General features: G+C 60.3%; 2 protein-coding genes across 4 annotated transcripts; one reads left to right on the top strand and one right to left on the bottom strand.

Moving 5' to 3' along the window:
- The first annotated feature begins 2,207 nt into the window (after positions 1–2,207).
- Positions 2,208–12,171, top strand: FAM171A2 (family with sequence similarity 171 member A2). Of its 2 annotated transcripts, none has more exons than XM_057537023.1 (8): positions 2,208–2,475; positions 5,827–6,054; positions 6,281–6,394; positions 8,718–8,876; positions 8,956–9,135; positions 9,236–9,352; positions 9,474–9,600; positions 10,201–12,171. In XM_057537023.1, the coding sequence occupies exons 1-8, from the start codon at positions 2,358–2,360 to the stop codon at positions 11,672–11,674; spliced, it is 2,517 nt and encodes an 838-aa protein (XP_057393006.1). In that variant the 5' UTR covers positions 2,208–2,357; the 3' UTR covers positions 11,675–12,171. The 2 variants fall into 2 exon arrangements, with proteins under 2 accessions (XP_057393006.1, XP_057393007.1); XM_057537024.1 differs by having other exon boundaries at positions 6,281–6,373; positions 10,201–12,170.
- Positions 12,172–12,310: 139 nt separating this feature from the next.
- GRN (granulin precursor) lies at positions 12,311–19,161 on the bottom strand. 2 transcript variants are annotated; one of them, XM_007180193.2, is made up of 13 exons: positions 19,041–19,161; positions 16,235–16,379; positions 15,985–16,110; positions 15,783–15,867; positions 15,213–15,325; positions 14,980–15,115; positions 14,764–14,858; positions 14,399–14,522; positions 14,021–14,118; positions 13,683–13,928; positions 13,211–13,444; positions 12,879–13,109; positions 12,311–12,790 (listed from the first exon to the last, which is right to left on the bottom strand). In XM_007180193.2, the coding sequence occupies exons 2-13, from the start codon at positions 16,370–16,372 to the stop codon at positions 12,653–12,655; spliced, it is 1,764 nt and encodes a 587-aa protein (XP_007180255.2). In that variant the 5' UTR covers positions 16,373–16,379; positions 19,041–19,161; the 3' UTR covers positions 12,311–12,652. The 2 variants fall into 2 exon arrangements, with proteins under 2 accessions (XP_007180255.2, XP_028021777.2); XM_028165976.2 differs by having other exon boundaries at positions 16,235–16,390; positions 19,041–19,147.
- Positions 19,162–19,210: the final 49 nt, after the last annotated feature.

Here is a 19,210-nt window from a genome sequence, read left to right on the forward strand (position 1 = left end):
GGGGTGGAGCAGTGGACAAAACAAAGTCCCGAGCTCATGGAACTTACATTCAACCAGGAGTAAAGAATAAACAAATTAATGTATGGTCAGTGGCAGTCAATGCTGGAAGTTGCAATAAAGATAAGGAGATAGTGATCGAATTAAGTAGGTGTTGGGAGAGGGCTGACATTTTAGGGAGAGTAGTCAGGGAAGACCTCTCTAATGAGGTGAGCAGAGAGATGAATGAATGAGGCAGGCAGCTGGAGGGAATAAAGTGTTCTAGACAGAAAGAGCAGCCAATGAAGAGGCCTGAAGTGGGAGCAGGCTTGATGTATTCAAGTAAAAGAAAGGAGGCCCCTGGGCTGGAGGCAGACCAGGGGTCCAGATGAGGTCAGGGGTGGGGGCAGGGAGGCAGCACCTTGTGGCTGTGGCCATGGGGAAGACTTTGGACTTGATGCTAAGTGTTGGGGGAAGCCACTGATTTACAGACTTACCTCACAAGAGCTGCTGGTATTTGATTTTACCCAAAGGGGTAAAAGGTAAATTCTGAAAAGAAGAGAACAATTTGACATCCATGCATGGCAAGTTCCAGAACAGGTTTCTAGTTGTGTGACTGTGACCATTTAGGAAAAGATGAAGCTGTGATCCTTGAACACCAGCCAAACTCCCTCTCCCCTCCGCCATTGTAATTGGATGGCCCCAGACAATTTATCTTGATCCAGCAAAGCATTTGGCATTTGTCCTTATAAACAAGACAGAAATGTGAGCTGGACGATAGAGACTCAGATTTAAAACTGAACAATTTTGATAAAGCTGAAGGAGATCTCTATGAGGGTGTCCCAAAGCTCCATCCTTCGGCTGCCTGTTGTTGTCATGAGTCTCTTGAATGGAGGCAGCGAAGCTGCTCTTCACCCTGCAGATGGCTCCGGGCTGAGAGGCAGCTCCAATACAATGGGTGATGAAGCAGATTCAAGGCAGCCTTGACAGATTGTAAAGTTGGGTTGAAACCAACAAGATGAAATTCACCAGGAATGAGTGTTAAATCCTGCGTTGAGGTTGTGAAAAAATTGGTTGCATAAGACTGGGAAATCTGAATAGATGGAAATTTATGAGAAAGAAAGAAAGAGAAAAGGAGGGAGAGGGAATGAGAGAGAGGGGAAGGAAGGGAGGGAGGGAGAAAAAGAGGGAGGGAGAGAAAAATGAGAGAGAGGAAGGAAGGAAGGAAGGAAAGAAGGAGGGAGGGAGGGAGGAAGGAAAGGAAGAAAGAAGGAAAAAGAAAGAGAAAGAAAGAAGGAAAGAAAGAAAAACAGGTGGTTCACAAGCTCATAACAATGTGTCCTTATGTCAGGAGACCCAACCAGGACCTAACCAGGAGAAAAGCCTGACCTCTGGGGGACGGAGTTCCATGCCCTAAGTATCCAGTCCCATACAGGGCACCATATTGTGAGAAAGAGGTGACAAGCCAGAGAGAACCAGGAGAGGGATAACCAGATTAGATGAGGGTTTGACCACCCAGAAGTTGAATGATGAGGACAACCAGAAACTGGAAAGAGAGCGCTTGGCTGGGGCCCGGGCAGGGTTCCAGTGTGGGATTCAAACGTGGGGTTCTAAGCATTATGTTTGCCCAGCAATGGATCTACTATTACCTGGGTGGTGGTGAGCCCCCACCTCACGCTGGGCCAACAATAGCACCATTTATTGTGCCCTTGCTCCAGTCAAGCACATGCTAGACCCTTTACGTCATTATCTCTTTTAATTGGTACAGCAACCCCACGAGGTAGAGATTATTACAACTCTCATTTTAAAGGAAGGCTGTGGAGCAGAAGGTTAAGTAACTAGCTTATGGCTCAAGAAGAGGCAGAAGCTAGACGAGAACCCAGACTGGGTGATTCCCAAGGGGGCTGAGCCCTACCTCCCCAACACTGAGCAGGTGTTTGTGCGGAGAGAACTGGGCAGTTCTTACAGTTTGGGGAGACACTTAAGACCAACTCTTTGTGTTGTAAGCAACAGTCATTCTCCCTCTCAAAATTCTGCAACAAATTTCCGGGGCTCAGGAACTCTGAGAACCCCTGTGATTGGACCCTATTCGCTACACTCCCTAGCAGCTGGGGATCTGGGCGCGCGGCGGGGGCTGCGGGGTGGGCTGTGGGCCGCGAGGGGGCGGCGCCCGGAGGCCCGCGTGGTGGGGCGCCGCCTGCAGGGGGCGCTGGCGGCGGCTCCTGGCGGAGACAATCGCACTGAGCGGCCGCCGCAGCCAGAGCTGGAGCCCGAGCGGGAGCCCGAGCTGCGCGGCGCGGCGCAGAGCTGGGGCTGAGCGGGGCCGGCCGAGCGGGGCCGGGCGGGAGCCATGGGCCGTTAGGGCCGGGCCGAGCCCCGCGATGCCGCCGCCGAGTGGCCCCAGCGTCCTCGCGCGGCTGCTGCCGCTGCTGGGGCTGCTGCTCGGCGGCGCCTCCCGAGCTCCCGGCAAGTCGCCGCCGGAGTCCCCCAGCCCGCAGGGTGAGTGTCGGCCGGGAGGGGCAGTGATCGCGGGCCTGCGCCCCCCACCCCCGCGATCGGGCCCCCGCCCGCCAGCCCCCTCTTCGCGGCTCTCGTGAATTGGGGGGTGTTCTATTCCCTGGATTTGGGTGGGGGGAGCTAGGCGACCTGGGGTCCTCGCTTACGGGCGAGAGGAGGGAGGGAGAGGGAGACCGCCGGGCGGGGGTCTCGGGGAGGCACAATGGGGAGGGCGGGGGTCCCCAGGCTCCGCGCCGTCGCCCCCTCCCGCCTTGTTTTTCTCCCTCCTGGTCCGCGAGGCGCTGCTGCCTGAGCCATTGTCTATCGAACACACCCGCCCAGGGGCGGGCTGGGGCGGGCGCCCGCTCTGCAGCCCCCAGCGGGTTCCTCGCTCCCGACCCGGCTGGGTGGGGGCCCAGGCAGCGGCTGCCACCCTGGGCCCGGACGGGGGCTGGGCGCCTAGAGCTGGGTTTGAAGGGGGGAGGGGAGAGGGGGAGTGGGTGAGGTGGTGGGCGGATTGGCTGCTCGAATGGGGTTCTTCGCCCCGGAGTCTGACAGCCCCCAGACGGCCCCCCAGGTTCAGAATTTGGGGTGCACCAAAGAAACGCTGATGGGCCCATGACGGAGGAGGGGCTGCAGTCGGGGGGCTGTCTGGAAAAAGAGGTACGTTGTGATTCCCAGCTCAAGGCGCATGGCAGGGCTGTGGTGGCGGAGCTATGCTGAGCTGGCTAACTGGCCGTGGACAGTGCCGGCTGGGAGGGCAGGTGCCTGGGTCCCCGGCCAGCAGGCCTCCAGCCACGCCTGTCCCCAGCCCCCCCCCACCCAGGTCACCCCCTCCTCATCTCACCTCTCCATCGCAGGGGAGGAGACCCTCCCAGCGCCTCACGGGCCCAGGTGGGTGTGTGAGGTGGGAGCGGGGCCGGCTCCTGCAGCGGGAGAGGTGGGAGAGCTGGACCGTGAGTCCCTACCGATGCCTGGGTTCTCAGGGGCCTCCACCCACTCCAGCCCGCGCCCGCCTCCCTGCCCCTGGCCACACACCCCAGCCCCTGTTCTCCCCACTCCTGCCTCTTAGCCCCATCCCTGCCTGAAATGGTGCTCTCCACTCTTCGCCTTTCCACCAAGGAGCTGACAGGAAAAGCAAGGGGGGGGGGGTTGGATGAGGGAAGTGGGGTCCGGATGAAGGGAGGGGGTCGGATTTCCTCCTGGAATGAGGCAGGGCTGAAGCCTGGACAGGCGGATCCTGTATGGAATGTCAGGCTTTGAGGAATGGGGAAGGATCTCCTCGGCTTCAGTCTTCCCTGCTCTCTGCAGGAGAGGAGGCTTTGATGGGTAGGAAGGGGCCCTGTTTTTTCAGGAAACCTCTCCCTCAAGACCTGCACCTCAGGGGAGGTGGCCCAGGGAATTGGCTGGAATAGATCCAGGAGAGGGGGTTCTCATAGGCCACTAGCTGGGGGCCCAAGTTGAGGGGAAAGGGGAAGGGAGAAGGGCACCTGCCCACCCCCTCCCCAGCTTGGCACTGATGCCTCCTCAGGCCTTACCTGCCCACCCCTGTGTTATTCCCTAAGCCCCTTCCCCTTTTCTAATGCTCTGGCCCTTGAACCCAAGGCATTCGTTCAAATGACCATATTCCAGACTCCTGGGTCCCCTCTTCCCAGCTGCTCTATCCAGTTGCTCCTAGCCTGGGGTAGGAGTGGGGAGTCGGCAGGCCCCTCTAGCTTCTCAAAATTCCTGCTGGGTGGCCGGGAGGTGGGGGGGGGGCGGTGCGGGGAGGCTGCCAGTTCCCCGGAGAACCAGAAAGCAGGAAAGGTTCGAGTGTGTGCAGCCACCCGCCCAGTTGGGCTCTGGCCTGGGAAGCGAGAGGGAGGTGGGCTCAGGCGAACAGCTGGATGGGATGCCAAGGGCAGGCGTGGTGCTGGCCCTGGGGTTGGTTGAAAGCCTGAGACAAGACACCTGTCGCTGTTGAATGTCAGGCTCCACCCGTGAGGCCCCGTGACCTCCACATGCCCTGCTGCCCTCAGCTCCGGGGTCTTCCTTCTGTACCTGGCCTCTCCTAGGTTTGTGTCTAGCACCCAGCCCACTCCCCACCTCCCTCCTGGGCCCCACACTGAGGCCTCTGTACCTTTCCAGGCATGACACCCACTCCCATTATTGGCAGCAAGGTAGGGGTGAGTCACGTTCTTGAGGAGGGGCTGTGCTGAGTGGGAAGAGGTAGATGGTGCTGTGGATCAGAGAGGCTGCCTGCAGAATCCATGAGAACAACTCAAGTTCTGGTCCCTCCCCTGTCATCCCATCTGAGCTCGGGACACCTGCAGGCCATCCTGGCCAGACCATCTTGAGGCCAGGGGTAGGGGTGGCTGGAAAGAAAGACTTGGACTTCCCTTCCCAGCCTCCTCCGCACTGGTTACCCTAGGGCCTGGGTCGGCCCCCCCAGATCTCCTTCCCCTTGCCAGGGCCCCAGCTCCCTGCCCATCTCCTGGGAGGAATGAGGGCGTTGCCATGGTGACTGACTGTAGCTGACCAGCTGGGAGGGGGCTGGCAGTCCATGTGAGGGGGAGGGGTCAGGAGGTACTTGTTTGGCCTTAGGGGTTGGGTGAGTCCCTAAATCTGAAGGGAAACAGGCTTGTGCAAAGGATTCTGGGCAGAGGATGAATGATGGGAATGGCCAACCTGCTGGTGTCCCCTTCTCAGTTTTTTCTTGAGAACCCAAACTCTGACCCAACCCCCCTTCCTACCTTCCAAATGGCTGAACCCTGACCGCTCTCCTCTCCACTTGCAAATCCCTGGTTCTCCGGTTATTCATCCTTTCTCAGCCCTCCTTCCCTCTCCTCTCCCTGACACCAGCCCCATAGGGTCCAGTGGTTAAGACTTTGGGTCTAGAGACAGACTCCCAGGTTTGGATCCCAGATCTCCCACTTTACTGTAGTGCAAGTATCTAAACTCTTTGAGCCTCAGTTTCCATATCTATAAAATGGGCTAAGACATCGAGTCTAATACATCACTGACTGTAAGATACACCATTATTTATTTCATGTGCCAGTAAAAGAGGAAAAAAATGCTGCCAATTATGATTATGACATTATCGATCATAGGTGTAGCCTGAGTCCAGAAGTGTTAAAATGTCAAAATGTGCATGTGTCAGACTTGATGAAATATGCTAATAGTACCACGTACCTCACAGGCTGATGTGAGGTTTAAATGAGGTCTCTATAAATGCTGGCTCTTATAATACCTTGTCTAGCCTGGGCCCCAAAGCCACGCCCAACCCACAGCCCCCTCCTCTGATCTCGAGGCTCCCCCCAGTTCTCTCATGCCCCCTCCCTCCTCCTCACTCCCCTCACCCCATCTTGCCCACAGAGATTCTGATCAAGGTGCAGGTGTACGTGAGCGGGGAGCTTGTGCCCTTGGCCCGGGCCTCAGTGGATGTATTTGGGAACCGGATGCTGCTGGCCGCCAGCACCACGGACTCGGAGGGCGTGGCCACACTGCCCCTCAGCTACCGCTTGGGCACCTGGGTGCTGGTCACTGCTGCCCGCCCTGGCTTCCTCACCAACTCTGTGCCCTGGCGTGTTGACAAGCTGCCCTGTGAGTGCAGGGGCAGCTGGAGGGGGTGGGGAGCAGCTGACCCCATCAGCCCCTTCCCAAAATAGTCTTGGGGGCGGAGAGGGCAGGCTTTCCAGCAGCTGCTGCCTGGGCTGGGGTATGCAGAGGGGGCTGAGGGAGGATGAAGTCACTGGGATTCAGATGGTGGGAGTGCCAGCCTAGGGGAGGGGGGGCTTTCTCTGGAGCTGACAGGCCATCCCTCCTGCAGTGTACGCGTCAGTCAGCCTCTACCTGCTGCCCGAGCGGCCAGCCACCCTCATCCTCTATGAGGACCTGGTGCACATCCTTTTGGGCTCTCCTGGTAAGACTCCCCGCTCTCCTGGTAAGACTCCCCGCTCTCCACTCCCCCACCCCTCTGCCCACACCAGCTCCTCTTCCCTCTCCCTGACTGGGTATAGAGAACTTCGCCTGCCACATGTTAGCTGGGGGCCCTTGGGCAAATCACTTAACCTCTCTGAGCCTTAGTTTGTTCATCTGTAAGATGTGAACAACTGATAGTATCTACATCGTCAAATTTAGGTAAGGGTTAAATATCATCAAGCATGTGAAAAACTTCATAGAAGGTGGTCAATAAATGTTTATTGTTACTGGGGCTTCTCGTGGTTTCTATTCTCCCTCTACTCCTACCATTAGAATTCCCATTTCCTGCCACCTTATCTTCAGTGGATCCACACGTATTTCTCGTGCACCTACTGGGTGCCTGGCTATGTCAGAAGCCAGGGTCATTCCACAGGCATAGAACACCTATCAAGTGCAAGGCCTGGAGCAATCCCACAGTGGCCCTTGTCCACCCACCAGGCTTTCGGTCTCACCCAACCAATACTTCCTGCAGCACCTGTGCTGTGGCAGGCATTGTCTCCAGTGCTGGGGACTAATGGTAAGGAAGAGCAGACCAGCTCCCCACATGGAGGAGTTCCCCGACGAGTAGGAAGACAGACAGAGCATTGCAAACGCTGAGATAATTACAGATCAGGCAGGGCAGGGGAGTGGAGGGCAGCTGCTTTCAATACTGAGAGGACCCTCACGTGGGATAGCAGGGTGAGAGGATTTGGCGAAGGGAGCTGTGGGACGCGGGGGCTTGGGAGTTGAAGGGGGAGCAGAGGCACCTTCGCTGGAGAGGAATCAAGAGGCAGGGGCAGAAGGGGACCGTGAGGGTGCAGGGGATGCTCTGGTCTGGCTATGCAGGATGGGGGCGTGGTGTAGACTGGTTGACGAAGCCAGGCAGAGGGTAAATTCCATCTGGCTAGTACTAGGGAGCCACCGTGGGTTCTGGAGGGAAAGCCTCGCCTCCCCAATTTATATTCTTATCTTGAGCCCTTGTCCCCAATTACTTTTCTGGTTTGCTCCTCTCCCTCTCTCTGATCCTGAACCAGAGGCTTCTAAGATGTCTTTGGAGGTTTCTAAAATGCCAAAAGAACCCTAGCTTAAGCCCTCCCACAGCTCGCACTGCTTTTGGTAGAAAGCCTAGACTCTTTCACAAAGCTGGCAGCGCCCTCCAGGGCCTGGCGCAGTCACCTGCAGTGCCCCGACCAGCAAGCCGCCTCGTGTCCCTGGGCCTTTCTCCTGTCAGTCCTCCTGGAAGTCCCTTTCCACTTTCTTTCCTGGCTGAGTCTTACTCACACTGCAGGGCTCCACAGGGCGTTCCCAAGCTGGGCAGGCCAGGCTCCCCTTGCACCCTACTATTTTACCAGCAAGGAAGGATGGAACGGTGGGTGAGAGGAGGGGCCCTGGCACCAGACTGCCTGGGCTTCAATCAGGCTCCAGTGACTTTGGGCAAGTTACTGAACTTCTCCCGCCTCCATTTCTGCATCTATAAAATGGGGCTGATAATAAAGGCACCTACCTCAGGGGCTGTTGTGCTAATTTCAGGGGTTAATATAAGTAACCTGCTTAGAACAGTGCCAGCATATCTTAAAGCTTAATAAATGTTAGCTATTACCATATTATATTGGAATACTGTTTATACATCCCCTCTGCTCCAAGCCAGACAGACAGATAGACATACACACACACACACCCTAAGTTGTCAAATGCAGTAGCCACATGTGGCTATTTACATTTGAATAAATTAAAAATTCATTAAACTTTTTAGAATTAAAAATAAATGCAGTTCCCCAGTCGCACTAGCTACGTGTCAAGTGCTTAACAGCCCTGTGTGTCTAGTGGGTACTGTTACAGGCAGCAGGACACAGAACATTTCCATCCACAGCAGGAACTTCTAATGGGTACTGTAATGAACAGTGACGCACTAGACTGTGAACTTGAAGGCAGGGAATTGTAAATTGCATTTTATTCCTCTTTGTATCCTCAGCACCTAACACAGTGCCTGCCACACAGTAGGCAATAATAATTGTTTGAGGACCTGAACCTCGTCATTTTATAAATTAATATGGAAAGAGTGTTTCCGAGAGAGCAAGTAACTTGCTCGGGGGTCACACAGCCAGGACCAGAAGATTACAGGTCCATGTCCCTTCTAGGTTATCATTCTAAGCCTGCCCAGTTCTCTCCCCAAGTCACCACCCTTCCTGGCCTTCCCAAGTGGCCTGACCCATTGGCTCCCATTCTCTTTAGATACTTGCTTTCTGCTCTGGTCCCTGGGGACCCTTGTCCCCGGCCAGGCCACTGCAGCTCCTCTTTCCATCCAGGTGCCCACTCCCAGCCCTGGGTGCAGTTCCAGCGCCGGGCTGCCCGCCTACCTGTCAGCTCTACCTACAGCCAGCTCTGGGCCTCGCTCACACCTGCCAGCACCCAGCATGAAATGTGGGCTTTCCCTGCCTTCCTGGGCACGGAGGCCTCCAGCTCAGGTATGCTGGGTGCCAGCCAAGGAAGGGATGTTCCCCCCACCAGGATTTAGCCCTCATCCCTTGTGTCCCCTTCCTGCAGGCAATGGCTCCTGGCTGGAGCTGATGCCCGTGGCTGCTGTGAGCGTGCACCTGCTGGCAGGTAATGGGACAGAGGTGCCGCTCTCAGGCCCCATTCACCTGTCCCTGCCTGTGCCCTCAGAGCCTCGTGCCCTCACCGTGGGCACCAGCATTCCGGCCTGGAGGTTTGACCCCAAGAGTGGTGAGTACCTCAAGGGGGTGCAGGTGCTAGAGTTTGGGGAAAGAAAGTGGGACTTAAGTTGGGGGGACACTGAGTTTGATGAAACCCTTGCCTCTCCCAGGGCTGTGGGTACGCAACGGCACTGGTGTGATCCGGAAGGAAGGCCGGCAGCTCTACTGGACCTTCATCTCCCCTCAGCTGGGGTACTGGGCGGCTGCCATGGCCTCCCCCACGGCTGGTGAGAGTGGGGAGACAGCAGGGACTGGGGATGGTAGAAAGGGAGGCTGGGAGAGTGGACTCCTTCTGAACGGCAGGAGGGACATCCACACCTGGGAATGCTAAGCTCTTGCCCCGCACAGGGCTGGTCACCATCACATCGGGCATCCAGGACATCGGCACCTACCACACCATCTTCCTGCTCACCATCCTGGCAGCCCTGGCCCTGCTGGTGCTCATTCTGCTGTGTCTGCTCATCTACTACTGCCGGTGAGTGCCCCGCATCCCCTCCGACTGCTTCCCAATCCCCCAGCCTCCTCTCATCCCAGGCACTGACTGAGGCCAGCTCCATGCCTGGTCTTGTGCTGGGTGCTCGAGGTACCAAAGATGCATAAAACACAACTTCCATTCTCCAGGCGCTGACAGGAAAGCACTGCATATGCACATGCAAAGACCAAAAGACTGGGGGGGAGAAGAGGCAGGAGCTGCAGGCCAGGCCCCTCCAGGGACACTCTGTAGCTGCTCCTACCACCCAGCCCTCACTTTCAGGGGTCCTCAGGCCACACCTGCCCCTGGTTGGCTTAGGTGCTCCTCCCCGGCTCTCACTGCACCTGCTACGTCCCAAGGAGTGCAGTTTACGCCGAGGGAGGCCCAAATGGGCACAGCTGCTGGCTGCTCCCCCCACAGACTCTCAAGCTCTTTCTGCAAACCTCTCCCAGGACCCATCTGGGCTCCCCAACCTCTCTCCTGAGTCCCAGGCACTGTCCCCACCCCTCCAACTATATCCATCCCCCATCTTCCAACTGCGGGTTTAGGGAGCTGCTCTGGCCTCCACCCTTTCCTGACGGTCCCGCTCTGCCCCGTCTCCAGGAGGCGCTGCCTGAAGCCGAGGCAACAGCACCGCAAGCTGCAGCTCGCCGGGCCCTGTGACGGTAACAAACGAGACCAGGCCACCTCTATGTCCCAGCTGCACCTCATCTGTGGGGGACCCCTGGAGCCAGCCCCGTCGGGGGACCCCGAGGCCCCGCCTCCAGGCCCCCTCCACTCGGCCTTCTCCAGCTCCCGTGACTTGGCCGCCTCCCGGGACGACTTCTTCCGTGCCAAGCCGCGCTCCGCCGGCCGCCCAGCCGCCGAGCCTGCGGGTGCCCGCGGGGGCGAGGGCGCCACGCTCAAGGGCGCCCGCTCCGTCGAGGGTCCCGGCGCGCTGGAGCCAGGCCTGGAGGAGTACCGGCGGGGGCCCCCGGGGACCGCGGCCTTCCTGCAGGAGCCGCCCTCGCCGCCACCGCCCTTCGAGCACTACCTGGGCCACAAGGGGGCGGCCGAGAGCAAGACCCCCGACTTCCTGCTGTCTCAGTCGGTGGACCAGCTGGCGCGGCCGCCGTCGCTCAGCCAGGCGGGGCAGCTCATCTTCTGCGGCTCCATCGACCACCTTAAGGACAGCGTCTACCGCAACGTCATGCCCACCCTGGTGATCCCCGCGCACTACGTGCGCCTCGGCGGCGAGGCGGGCGCAACGGGGGTGGGCGACGAGCCGGCCCCGCCCGAGGGCGCGGCCCCCGGCCCGGCGCGCCCTTTTCCCCAGCCCGACCCCCAGCGCCCGCTGATGCCAGGCCACTCGGGCGCGGGGGGCGAGGGCGGTGGGGGTGGCAGCGGCGAGGGCTGGGGGAGTGGGCGCTCGGCACCGGTCAGCGGCTCGGTCACCATCCCGGTGCTGTTCAACGAGTCGACCATGGCGCAGCTCAACGGGGAGCTGCAGGCGCTGACCGAGAAGAAGCTGCTCGAACTGGGCGTGAAGCCTCACCCGCGCGCCTGGTTCGTGTCCCTCGACGGGCGCTCCAACTCGCAAGTGCGCCACTCCTACATCGACCTGCAGGCGGGCGGCGGCGGCCGCAGCACCGATGCCAGCCTGGACTCGGGCGTCGACGTGCACGAGGCGCGGCCGCCGCGCCGGCGGCCCCTGCGGGAGGAGCGGGAGCGCACCCCTGCTGCCGCCCCGCCGCCGCCGCCGCCGCCGCCGCCCGCGCCCCCGCGCCTGGCGCTCAGCGAGGACACGGAGCCGAGCAGCAGCGAGAGCCGCACGGGCCTCTGCTCCCCAGAGGACAACTCGCTGACACCGCTGCTGGACGAAGTGGCGGCGCCCGAGGGCCGCGCGGCCACAGTACCCCGGGGGCGGGGCCGCAGCCGCGGGGACAGTTCCCGCAGCAGCGCCAGCGAGCTGCGGCGCGACTCGCTCACCAGCCCGGAGGACGAGCTGGGGGCGGAAGTGGGCGACGAGGCAGGCGACAAGAAGAGCCCATGGCAGCGGCGGGAGGAGCGGCCGCTCATGGTGTTCAACGTCAAGTAGCACCCGGCCTGGCACCGCCTCCGGGCCGGCCCCCGCCCCCTCCGCTCGGGCCCGCCCCCAGGGTGCGTGCTCCGGGGGGCCGCGGGGGCCCTCGCCCTTAGCCCCCAGCCCAGGCCTGGAAAGATGCCCGGGGGCCTGTGGAGCTGTCCGGTGGTATGTGCTGGGTAATGTCTCGGGAGAGACCCGTGTCTGCCTCCGAGAGGGAGGTGGAAGGGGTCCAGACCCCCGATGGGAGGTGCTGGGGAGGAGGGCTGGGTGGGGGGGAAGCAGTGCCTGTATAAACGTGGCTGTACATAGAAAGCTCTATCGTGGTAAAGCAGGAGGGGCACCTGGGCCTCAGCTGCTAGTGTGAGGGCTGGGAAGGGAGGGGCGTTCTAGTGGACCCCTGGGAGGGGAGGGGGTGCTGCTTGCCGACTAGCCCACCTCTGGGCTACGATGTCACAGGGCTGGAGGCTGGGGCGGCTCTGGGGACTAGGGGATAATGTGATGGGATCGCTGTGGGCAACAGCAAATATAAAACTGGTGAGATAAACTTCTGTGTGTCTTTCTGTGAGGTGGGGGGAATGTGGACACTGGATGGGGGCCCTGGCTCCGGGGCCCCCTGGGGAGGGCAGGCAGGGTGGCCAAATCAGACAGTTAAGAAAGTGTACAAACTTTATTGCAGCACACACACACACACACACACACACACACACACACGCACGCACGCACACCTGTGGATAGGGAACAGCACCTGGCCACAGGGTCCACGGAACGGGGGGTAGGGGATGGCAGCTGGAAATGTGGCTTTTGCCACAGCCCTCGTTGGGGTAGGGAGGGCCTTAGACTGAGGCCCCGCCTCCCAGGGTGACAGGGGTACTCAGAAATGGGGGTCTGGGAGACTGTGGCGGTGGAGAGGTGCTGGGGAGGCCTGAGCAGTGGGCACCCTCTGAGCAGGGTCCCGAGGGCCGGGGAGTGTCTTCAGTCCTCAGTCCCTCCTCACAGCAGCTGCCTCGGGGCCGGGTCCCTCTGAGGAGCGTCCCAGCGCAGGGCTTCCCGGAGCAAACACTTGGTGCCCTTGGTTCCACAGCGGAAGCCAGAGGGACAGCAGTGACGCCTGTCCGCGCAACACGTGCCCTGGATAGTGGAAGGGGGGGCGAGAGTTGCGCGTGGCACGACCCGGCCCAGGCCCACACCCAGCCCCAGGGCGGGGGGTGGCACTGACCTGGCGGTAGGGACAGCAGGCCCAGCCCCCTCGGCTGTCTCGGCAGCAGGTTTGGTTATCGTGGCAGAAGTGCCCCTCACCACAGTCCACGTTCCCCACACCCACGTGCCGGCCGCGGTCCAGGTGGGCAGCGGGGCGGGCAGAGTCCGCCTCCTTCTCGCAGGATCGGGCCTTCACGTTGCAGGTGTACCCAGCCGGGCAGCAGTGCTGGCGGTCCTCACAGCACACGGCCTGGGGGGACAAAGGGGCATTACATTCTCGATCACCTAATGTCCCCCCACCCGGGACTGGACTCCCCTGTCCTGTCCGGAAGCAGGCATGTGGGCACTCACGTGTGGCAACTGGCAGCAGGCCCAGCCCCTGCTCAGGCTCGGGCAGCAGGTCTGCCCCACCGGGCAGCTGGTGTGCTGGTCACAGCCCATGTCTCTGGAGTGGGACAGGGAAGCCTGGCGGGCAGGCACCTTGTCCAGTCCGGTCACCACCTCGTTCCCCCTCCTACAGTGCCCCCCGGCCACACACGTGTAGCCCTGGGGGCAGCAGTGCTGGTGGTCTGAGCAGCAGACAGCCTGGGGAGGTGGCAGAAAAGGGTGGTCTAGGAAGCTACTACGGGACAGAGCCCTGAGCCCCGGCTGCCTCCACTCCGCCTCTCCTGCTCACAGCTTCTCCAGCTGGGAATGACTCTGACTGAGCTGGTGCCACCCGTGGGCCGGGCAGAGGGCAAAAGAGCAAGGCAACAGGAGCCTGGCCACGTGCTCAGGCCAAGACACCGTCCCTCCCCCCAATACTCTCCCCCTTTCCATGCACCTCTGGGATAGGACAGCAGCCCCACTCCCCAGACGTGAGTCGACAACAGGTATTGGAGGAGGGACAGCTGGTGACGTTATCACAGGGGATATCATTCTCCACGGCTCGGGGGTCCGGCAGGCTGACGTGGGCTGGGGCCTTCCTCATCCAGGGCACCCGGCGGGCCCCCTGTTCACAGGTACCCTTCTCTGTGTCACACCTAAACCCGGCCGGGCAGCAGTGCACGTGGTCCTCACAGCACACAGCCTAGGGCGGAGGGAGAGGGGACGGTGGGCCTGGGAGGGCCTAGCTGGCTGCCACCCTCTGCTCAGCCCAGGCCACTCACTGCTCCTCGGTACCTGGGCAAAAGGGCAGCAGCCCCAGGCCCCGGACAGCAGGCGGCAGCAGGTGTAGTCGTCGGGGCAGCTCACCTCCATGTCACACTTCACCTCCTGCACTGTGAGGCAGGCAAGGAGGATGGGTCAGCCGTGGTGCTGGGAACCCTCGGGGGTGCCCTCCCTTTGTCAGTTCCACAGCTAGAACCGGATGTGGAGGATGGAGGGTACCGCTCAGGCCACCCCTGGCAGTGATCCTAAGGCGAGGCCCAATGTGGACGAAAGGGGGCTGTCCCTGCCCTGGCCCCTCCGTGCGGCCATCAGCCCCCAGCCCCATATCTGCTCACTCCTCATGGTGCAGGTGGAATGGCAGCATCTGTGCCCCCCCCCACACCCCGGTACCTGTGTGTGCGGGCAGCTTGGTGAGGAGGTCCGTAGCATTCTCCTTGGAGAGGCACTTACTCTGGATCAGGTCACACACAGTGTCCTGGGGGCAGCAGTGCAGGTGGTCGGAGCAGCAGATGGCCTGGGTGAGGGCGAAGTGGTCTTTGGGATTTCCAGTCTCCCTGGAGCTCAGGGAGCAGCCAGGCTGACAGCTGGCACTGCCCCAATCCCCCACTAGGGGGTGGCATGAGTCCTGAGCAGCCAGGCTCCCAGCCAGCCGCCAGCCAGCCAGCCCCACCCCCTGGAGTCCCTGCCTGGTAGGTAGGTGTCCAGGCCAGATGGCTGTGGACGCACAGCCCAACTGGCTACAGCCCCTCACTCACACTGGGCATCGGGCAGCAGCCGTACTTTCCACTGGGCAGCTTGCAGCAGGTAGAACCATCAGGGCACTGGGACTGTGCATCTGGGCACAAGACCACTGGAAGGAGAGAGAAAGGTGAGGGGTAGCCAGGGTGGAGGGGAATGTCTCCCCAGCTAGGAGTTAGATGAGGCCTCTCCTCACTCCCAGCTCACACCCCGACACTCTCCCACCTCCTTACCTGGCCTTTTAGTCTTTTGGGCAGGGATCTTCTTTGCCAGGGGGTGGGTGCCTGTGGCTGTGAGGCAGAGGCCATGAGCCAGGTCACAGGAGGTGCCACGAGGGCAGCAGTGCACCTTGTCTTCACAGCAAGAAGCCTGAGAAGAGATGGCCCTGACTATGTCCTTCCTCCTTCCAGCCCTTCCTCTGCCCCCACTGCCCTCCTCCCTCCCCCCCATCTTCCCAAACTTGTACCTGGGGCATGGGGCAGCATCCCCACGAGCCATCAGGCATAGTGCAGCATGTGGAGGAGTTGGGGCATTCGAACTGTCTGTCGGGGCACTGGATGGCACCCAAGGGCTTGGTATCTGTGGATGGGATGACCCAGGATTCCACCCACTCAGTGAAGGTCATTCCTCCCACCACTCAAGGAGCTGCTGGCACCAGGGCCTGCAGGCCCAGCTACAGGAGGATTCGGGGGCTGGCACTAGGGCTCAGGGCTCCCCCAGGCTTTCCTAACCCACTCTCCCCCAAGCCAGTCCTTGCCCCAGCAATATGGCACAGGGCAGAGACAGCCACTGACTGGGTAGGCCTTGAACCAGTCCAGCTTGGCCTCTCCCCACCCACACAATGCTTGGCCCTGGGCCTGGAGTCTTGCATTCTCTCCTGACCCCTCCTCGCCCCAGTGCTGCCCCTCTCTCCAGAGCAGGGGGGCTGCTTAGTACAGATGTCACATGAATGAGGACACGAGGGCAGGAATCAAGGTCACCCAGCTGGCTGCACTCCTGGGTGCTCCAGGCTCTACGTGCTGCCCATCTGGCTCACCTGATCTTTGGAAGCAGGACCGCCCGTCAGCACTGCAGTGGAAGCCCTGGGGGCAGCAGTGGTGGCCATCCCCGCACGACACGGCCTGTGGGACACAGAGACGCCTTCGTTGGCTAGGCCCATTTCCCTGAGGGTGGGAGGAGAGTGCAGGACAAGTGTAAACGCAGACCCGAGCCCTCCATCGACCTAATGGCACCCTCACCTCTGGGAACGGGCAGCAGCTGGAGGTCCCCGAGATAGTGAGGATGCAGGAGTAGCCAGGAGAACAATGGGCATCAGTCTGGCACGGTGTGCCCAGATGCCGGCTCAGCACCGTGGGCCACTTGTCCTGGGAAGCGAGAGGAGGGGATAAACCGAAGGACCCAAGCCCGGCCCCCTCCTCTGGCCAATCCGAGATGAACCTTTGGGAAATCCCAGGCTGCTAGCTCTTGCCTGGGCCGAAGGGCACTCACCGGAACGGGATTGCAGCAGCTGTAGGTAGCTCCTCTCAGGTCCAGGCAGCAGGCCACAGGGCAGAGCTGACCATCTGGGCACTGTGTTCCAGCCACCAGCCCTGTCACTAAGGCCACCCAGCTCACCAGGGTCCACATGGTCCACCTGCAAAATCCCTAGAGGCATTTGGCAACTAGCTGAAGCCCAGGCCACCCTCGATTCTGGGCCCAGTCACTCCCCCTGCCCCAGGCCTAGCTGAGCCTCCCCAGACACACCCTGTCCAGACAGAAAGAAGGATGCAGGGCCTGAGATTCAGTTTCCTATGTGTGTCCTGTGTGGGTGTCACACATGCACCAGCACGTGTACACTCATGAGCATGAATGCTGGCATGAGCACGTGTGTGAATCTGTGTCCCCACATGTGGCCTAACACCTGAGTCTCTGCGGCTGAGTGTATAGAGATATGGGTATGTGAGAGTCAGGAAGATTTGTGGGTTTTGTGGGTCTGATCTGTGGGGACATGGGCCACCTCCGAGGGGTGGGGAAGGCATCAGTAGCCATGAGAGGACAGGGATGGGGTGCAAGGAGGGAGTCTCCCCTTGAAGAAAAGCCAGGGTTCCACTTCCCGAGCCAGCCCCTCTAGATGCCCGATGCTGTGCTCACACCTGCACCCTGCCAAGGCCTGTTGGTGGGGGAGGGGGAGGGAAGGACACTTGATGACACTGGCAACCACGGGGTTGAGAAAGTTGTGAAAAAAGGAAGTACGGTGCCAGTGGAGTCTGGGCTGCCTTCCCCAGAGGCCAGCTACCACCTGCCCACTGGCTGTCACCTCCCCACCCAAGAAAGGGGATACACAGGCTGAGTCAACCTTTGGGACACCTGTGTTCTAAGGGCCCCCCAATACCACCAGGCCCTTTCAGAATCCCCAAACATACCCCCCTCCCTTCCCCCCTCCTCTCCCTGCCCTGGAGCCGAAACCCAGCTGCTTGTGGGGAGACCATGTGTGTCCACCGGGCTGCCGATCTGCATCATCAGAGGGAAGTAAGCCTCGGTTTCTGGAAGGGAGCAGCCTTTCACTTCCTAAACAAGTCTTCCCCCAAGCTCAGCCAGCCCTGCTAGCTCAATGGGGTGGGCCCAGGAGATGTTACTCTGCCTAGAGGGGCCAAAACAGTCATGTTTGTTGAGCCTCTTAGGAGCCAGGGACAACATTCTACATTATTTTCTTTCTTCTTTGCAACAACTGTCCAAAGTAGAAATTATTACGTTTACTTTTCAAAGGAGGAAACTGAGGCTCAGAGATGTGAAGTAACGCCCCCCCCCACCCCGTCATATATCAAGACATAGAGATGACAGGCTTTGCTGGCTCCAGGCTATACTGGACCTGGGTTCATTTCTCAAGTGGACCATGGATAGTGCCTGGGAATGGGCCCCCAAACCCCAGGAGGATAGAGGCCTGGGGTCCAAGCTGAGAAGAGGGACAGAAGCGCTTCCTGGACAGGTGGACCAGGCCAGGACAGAAACACGGAGTACGGGGCTGCCTGGATACTGCACATGGGTCCTAGTCCTGGAACTGCCACCGCTGACTATGAGAGCCCCAAAAGTTGCTCCCTGCCTTTGGGCCTCAGTTCCCCATTAGTCTGTGTGTGGACACTGCACACTTTGGATGGCAGGGAATCGCACACACCCAGTCACTCACATCCTCTCTCCCTCACCTGGTTTTCCTCAGTGCCCCCTCTCCAGCTCAGAGACCATCCCCAGGAGACCATCTTCTGGCCAGGTAAGGCTGAAGAAGACTGGTCCTGGATCGCGGCCCCTTTCACTCTCTACACCGATGCCCACAGCCCCCCACCCTGCAAGGCATCTACAGCTGGCCGCACCTGCTTCTTAGGAGTCCAACCTCAACCCTCCACAGGCTTGTCCCACTGCCCTGGCCAGAAGGAGTGCCTGTCTGCACACATCTCAGACTACTCAGCGCCCTAGTGATTCATTTACATATATCCTCCTTCCTGCGTATCCTGAGGTTCGGGAGTAGAGTGTATGCTTCTACCGAATATACGTGCATGCACGCGCACAAACACACTCAGGACCAGGGATGGGGGAGGAGGGGACCCAAGTCCTCTCAGCAGGGTTCCAAGTGGTGGCCTCTCTCCTCCTCCCCACCCCACACTGCCACCGCAGAGAGGGACAGGAGCCTCTTCAAGCCCCCAGCTCCGTCATCTTCCACTAGGGGGCAGCCCCCAACTCCGAGTGCCAGGAGAGAGAGATTCCCAAAAGGTGAGCCAACCCAGCAGCGAGAGAGCAGGAAAAAGTGGCAGGGGGAGGCGGAAGTTAGCTCGTCCCACACCCCCGCGAGAGGAAATGAGAGAGAGCCAGACACAACCCAGGGGTTCAGTCACCACTCCCAAGTCCCTACTGTCTTTGAGGAGGCCAGGGTCTCAAGCCCCGTTCCCAGCCCTCCGAGCTCGGGGACCATGGGCGGGCGCTTCGCCGGCTCCCGGCCGCCGCGGGGACTACCCACCAGCACCACCACCAGCACCTGCCGACGGGGGCGGAGTCGGCTCCAGAACGGAGTAGTCTCTGCTTTGGGGGAAGGGGCTGCAGGCCCCAGGGGTGCTGGAGAGGGAGAAAACCCCTTCTCATGGGGGTCACTGCAGTTACTGCTTATTCCCACCACCCATAAAACCCCTTCCAGTGCATCGGAGTTTCTCTAAGGGAGTCTTTTCTTGTCTCCCTGATGAAACTACAGACGAGCCTGAAGCCCCCACCTCCCCCTGGCTGGGCCCCTGGGAAGGAGCAAGCGAGAGGTCTACGCAGCCACCCTCCTTACCTGCGTCGGGGTCGGCGATCCCTGGGGAGCAGCGACGGGGCAGCTCACCAACTTGGCCCCCTCAGCGCGTTGGCCCACCCACCTCTGTTTCCATTGGCCAGATGTCCGGGATGTCGCTCTCCCATTGGCTACTCGTCGACGTGAAGGCGGGGCCAACCTGGGAGGCTGTG

The sequence above is a fragment of the Balaenoptera acutorostrata genome, chromosome 20 (assembly GCF_949987535.1).
Source record: "Balaenoptera acutorostrata chromosome 20, mBalAcu1.1, whole genome shotgun sequence".
In the NCBI taxonomy this organism is placed as follows: Eukaryota; Metazoa; Chordata; class Mammalia; order Artiodactyla; family Balaenopteridae; genus Balaenoptera; species Balaenoptera acutorostrata.

Excerpts from the sequence above, each read along its gene's own strand:
- FAM171A2 (XM_057537023.1), top strand. The coding sequence starts at position 2,358 with ATGCCGCCGCCGAGTGGCCCCAGCGTCCTCGCGCGGCTGCTGCCGCTG. Across the intron at positions 6,395-8,717 it reads TAAGACTCCCCGCTCTCCTG|GTGCCCACTCCCAGCCCTGG; the intron begins GTAAGACTCCCC and ends CTTTCCATCCAG. Across the intron at positions 9,136-9,235 it reads GAGGTTTGACCCCAAGAGTG|GGCTGTGGGTACGCAACGGC; the intron begins GTGAGTACCTCA and ends TGCCTCTCCCAG.
- GRN (XM_007180193.2), bottom strand. The coding sequence starts at position 16,372 with ATGTGGACCCTGGTGAGCTGGGTGGCCTTAGTGACAGGGCTGGTGGCT. Across the intron at positions 14,859-14,979 it reads CCAAAAGACTAAAAGGCCAG|TGGTCTTGTGCCCAGATGCA; the intron begins GTAAGGAGGTGG and ends CTCTCCTTCCAG. Across the intron at positions 13,110-13,210 it reads CCTGCTGCCAGTTGCCACAC|GCCGTGTGCTGTGAGGACCG; the intron begins GTGAGTGCCCAC and ends TTGTCCCCCCAG.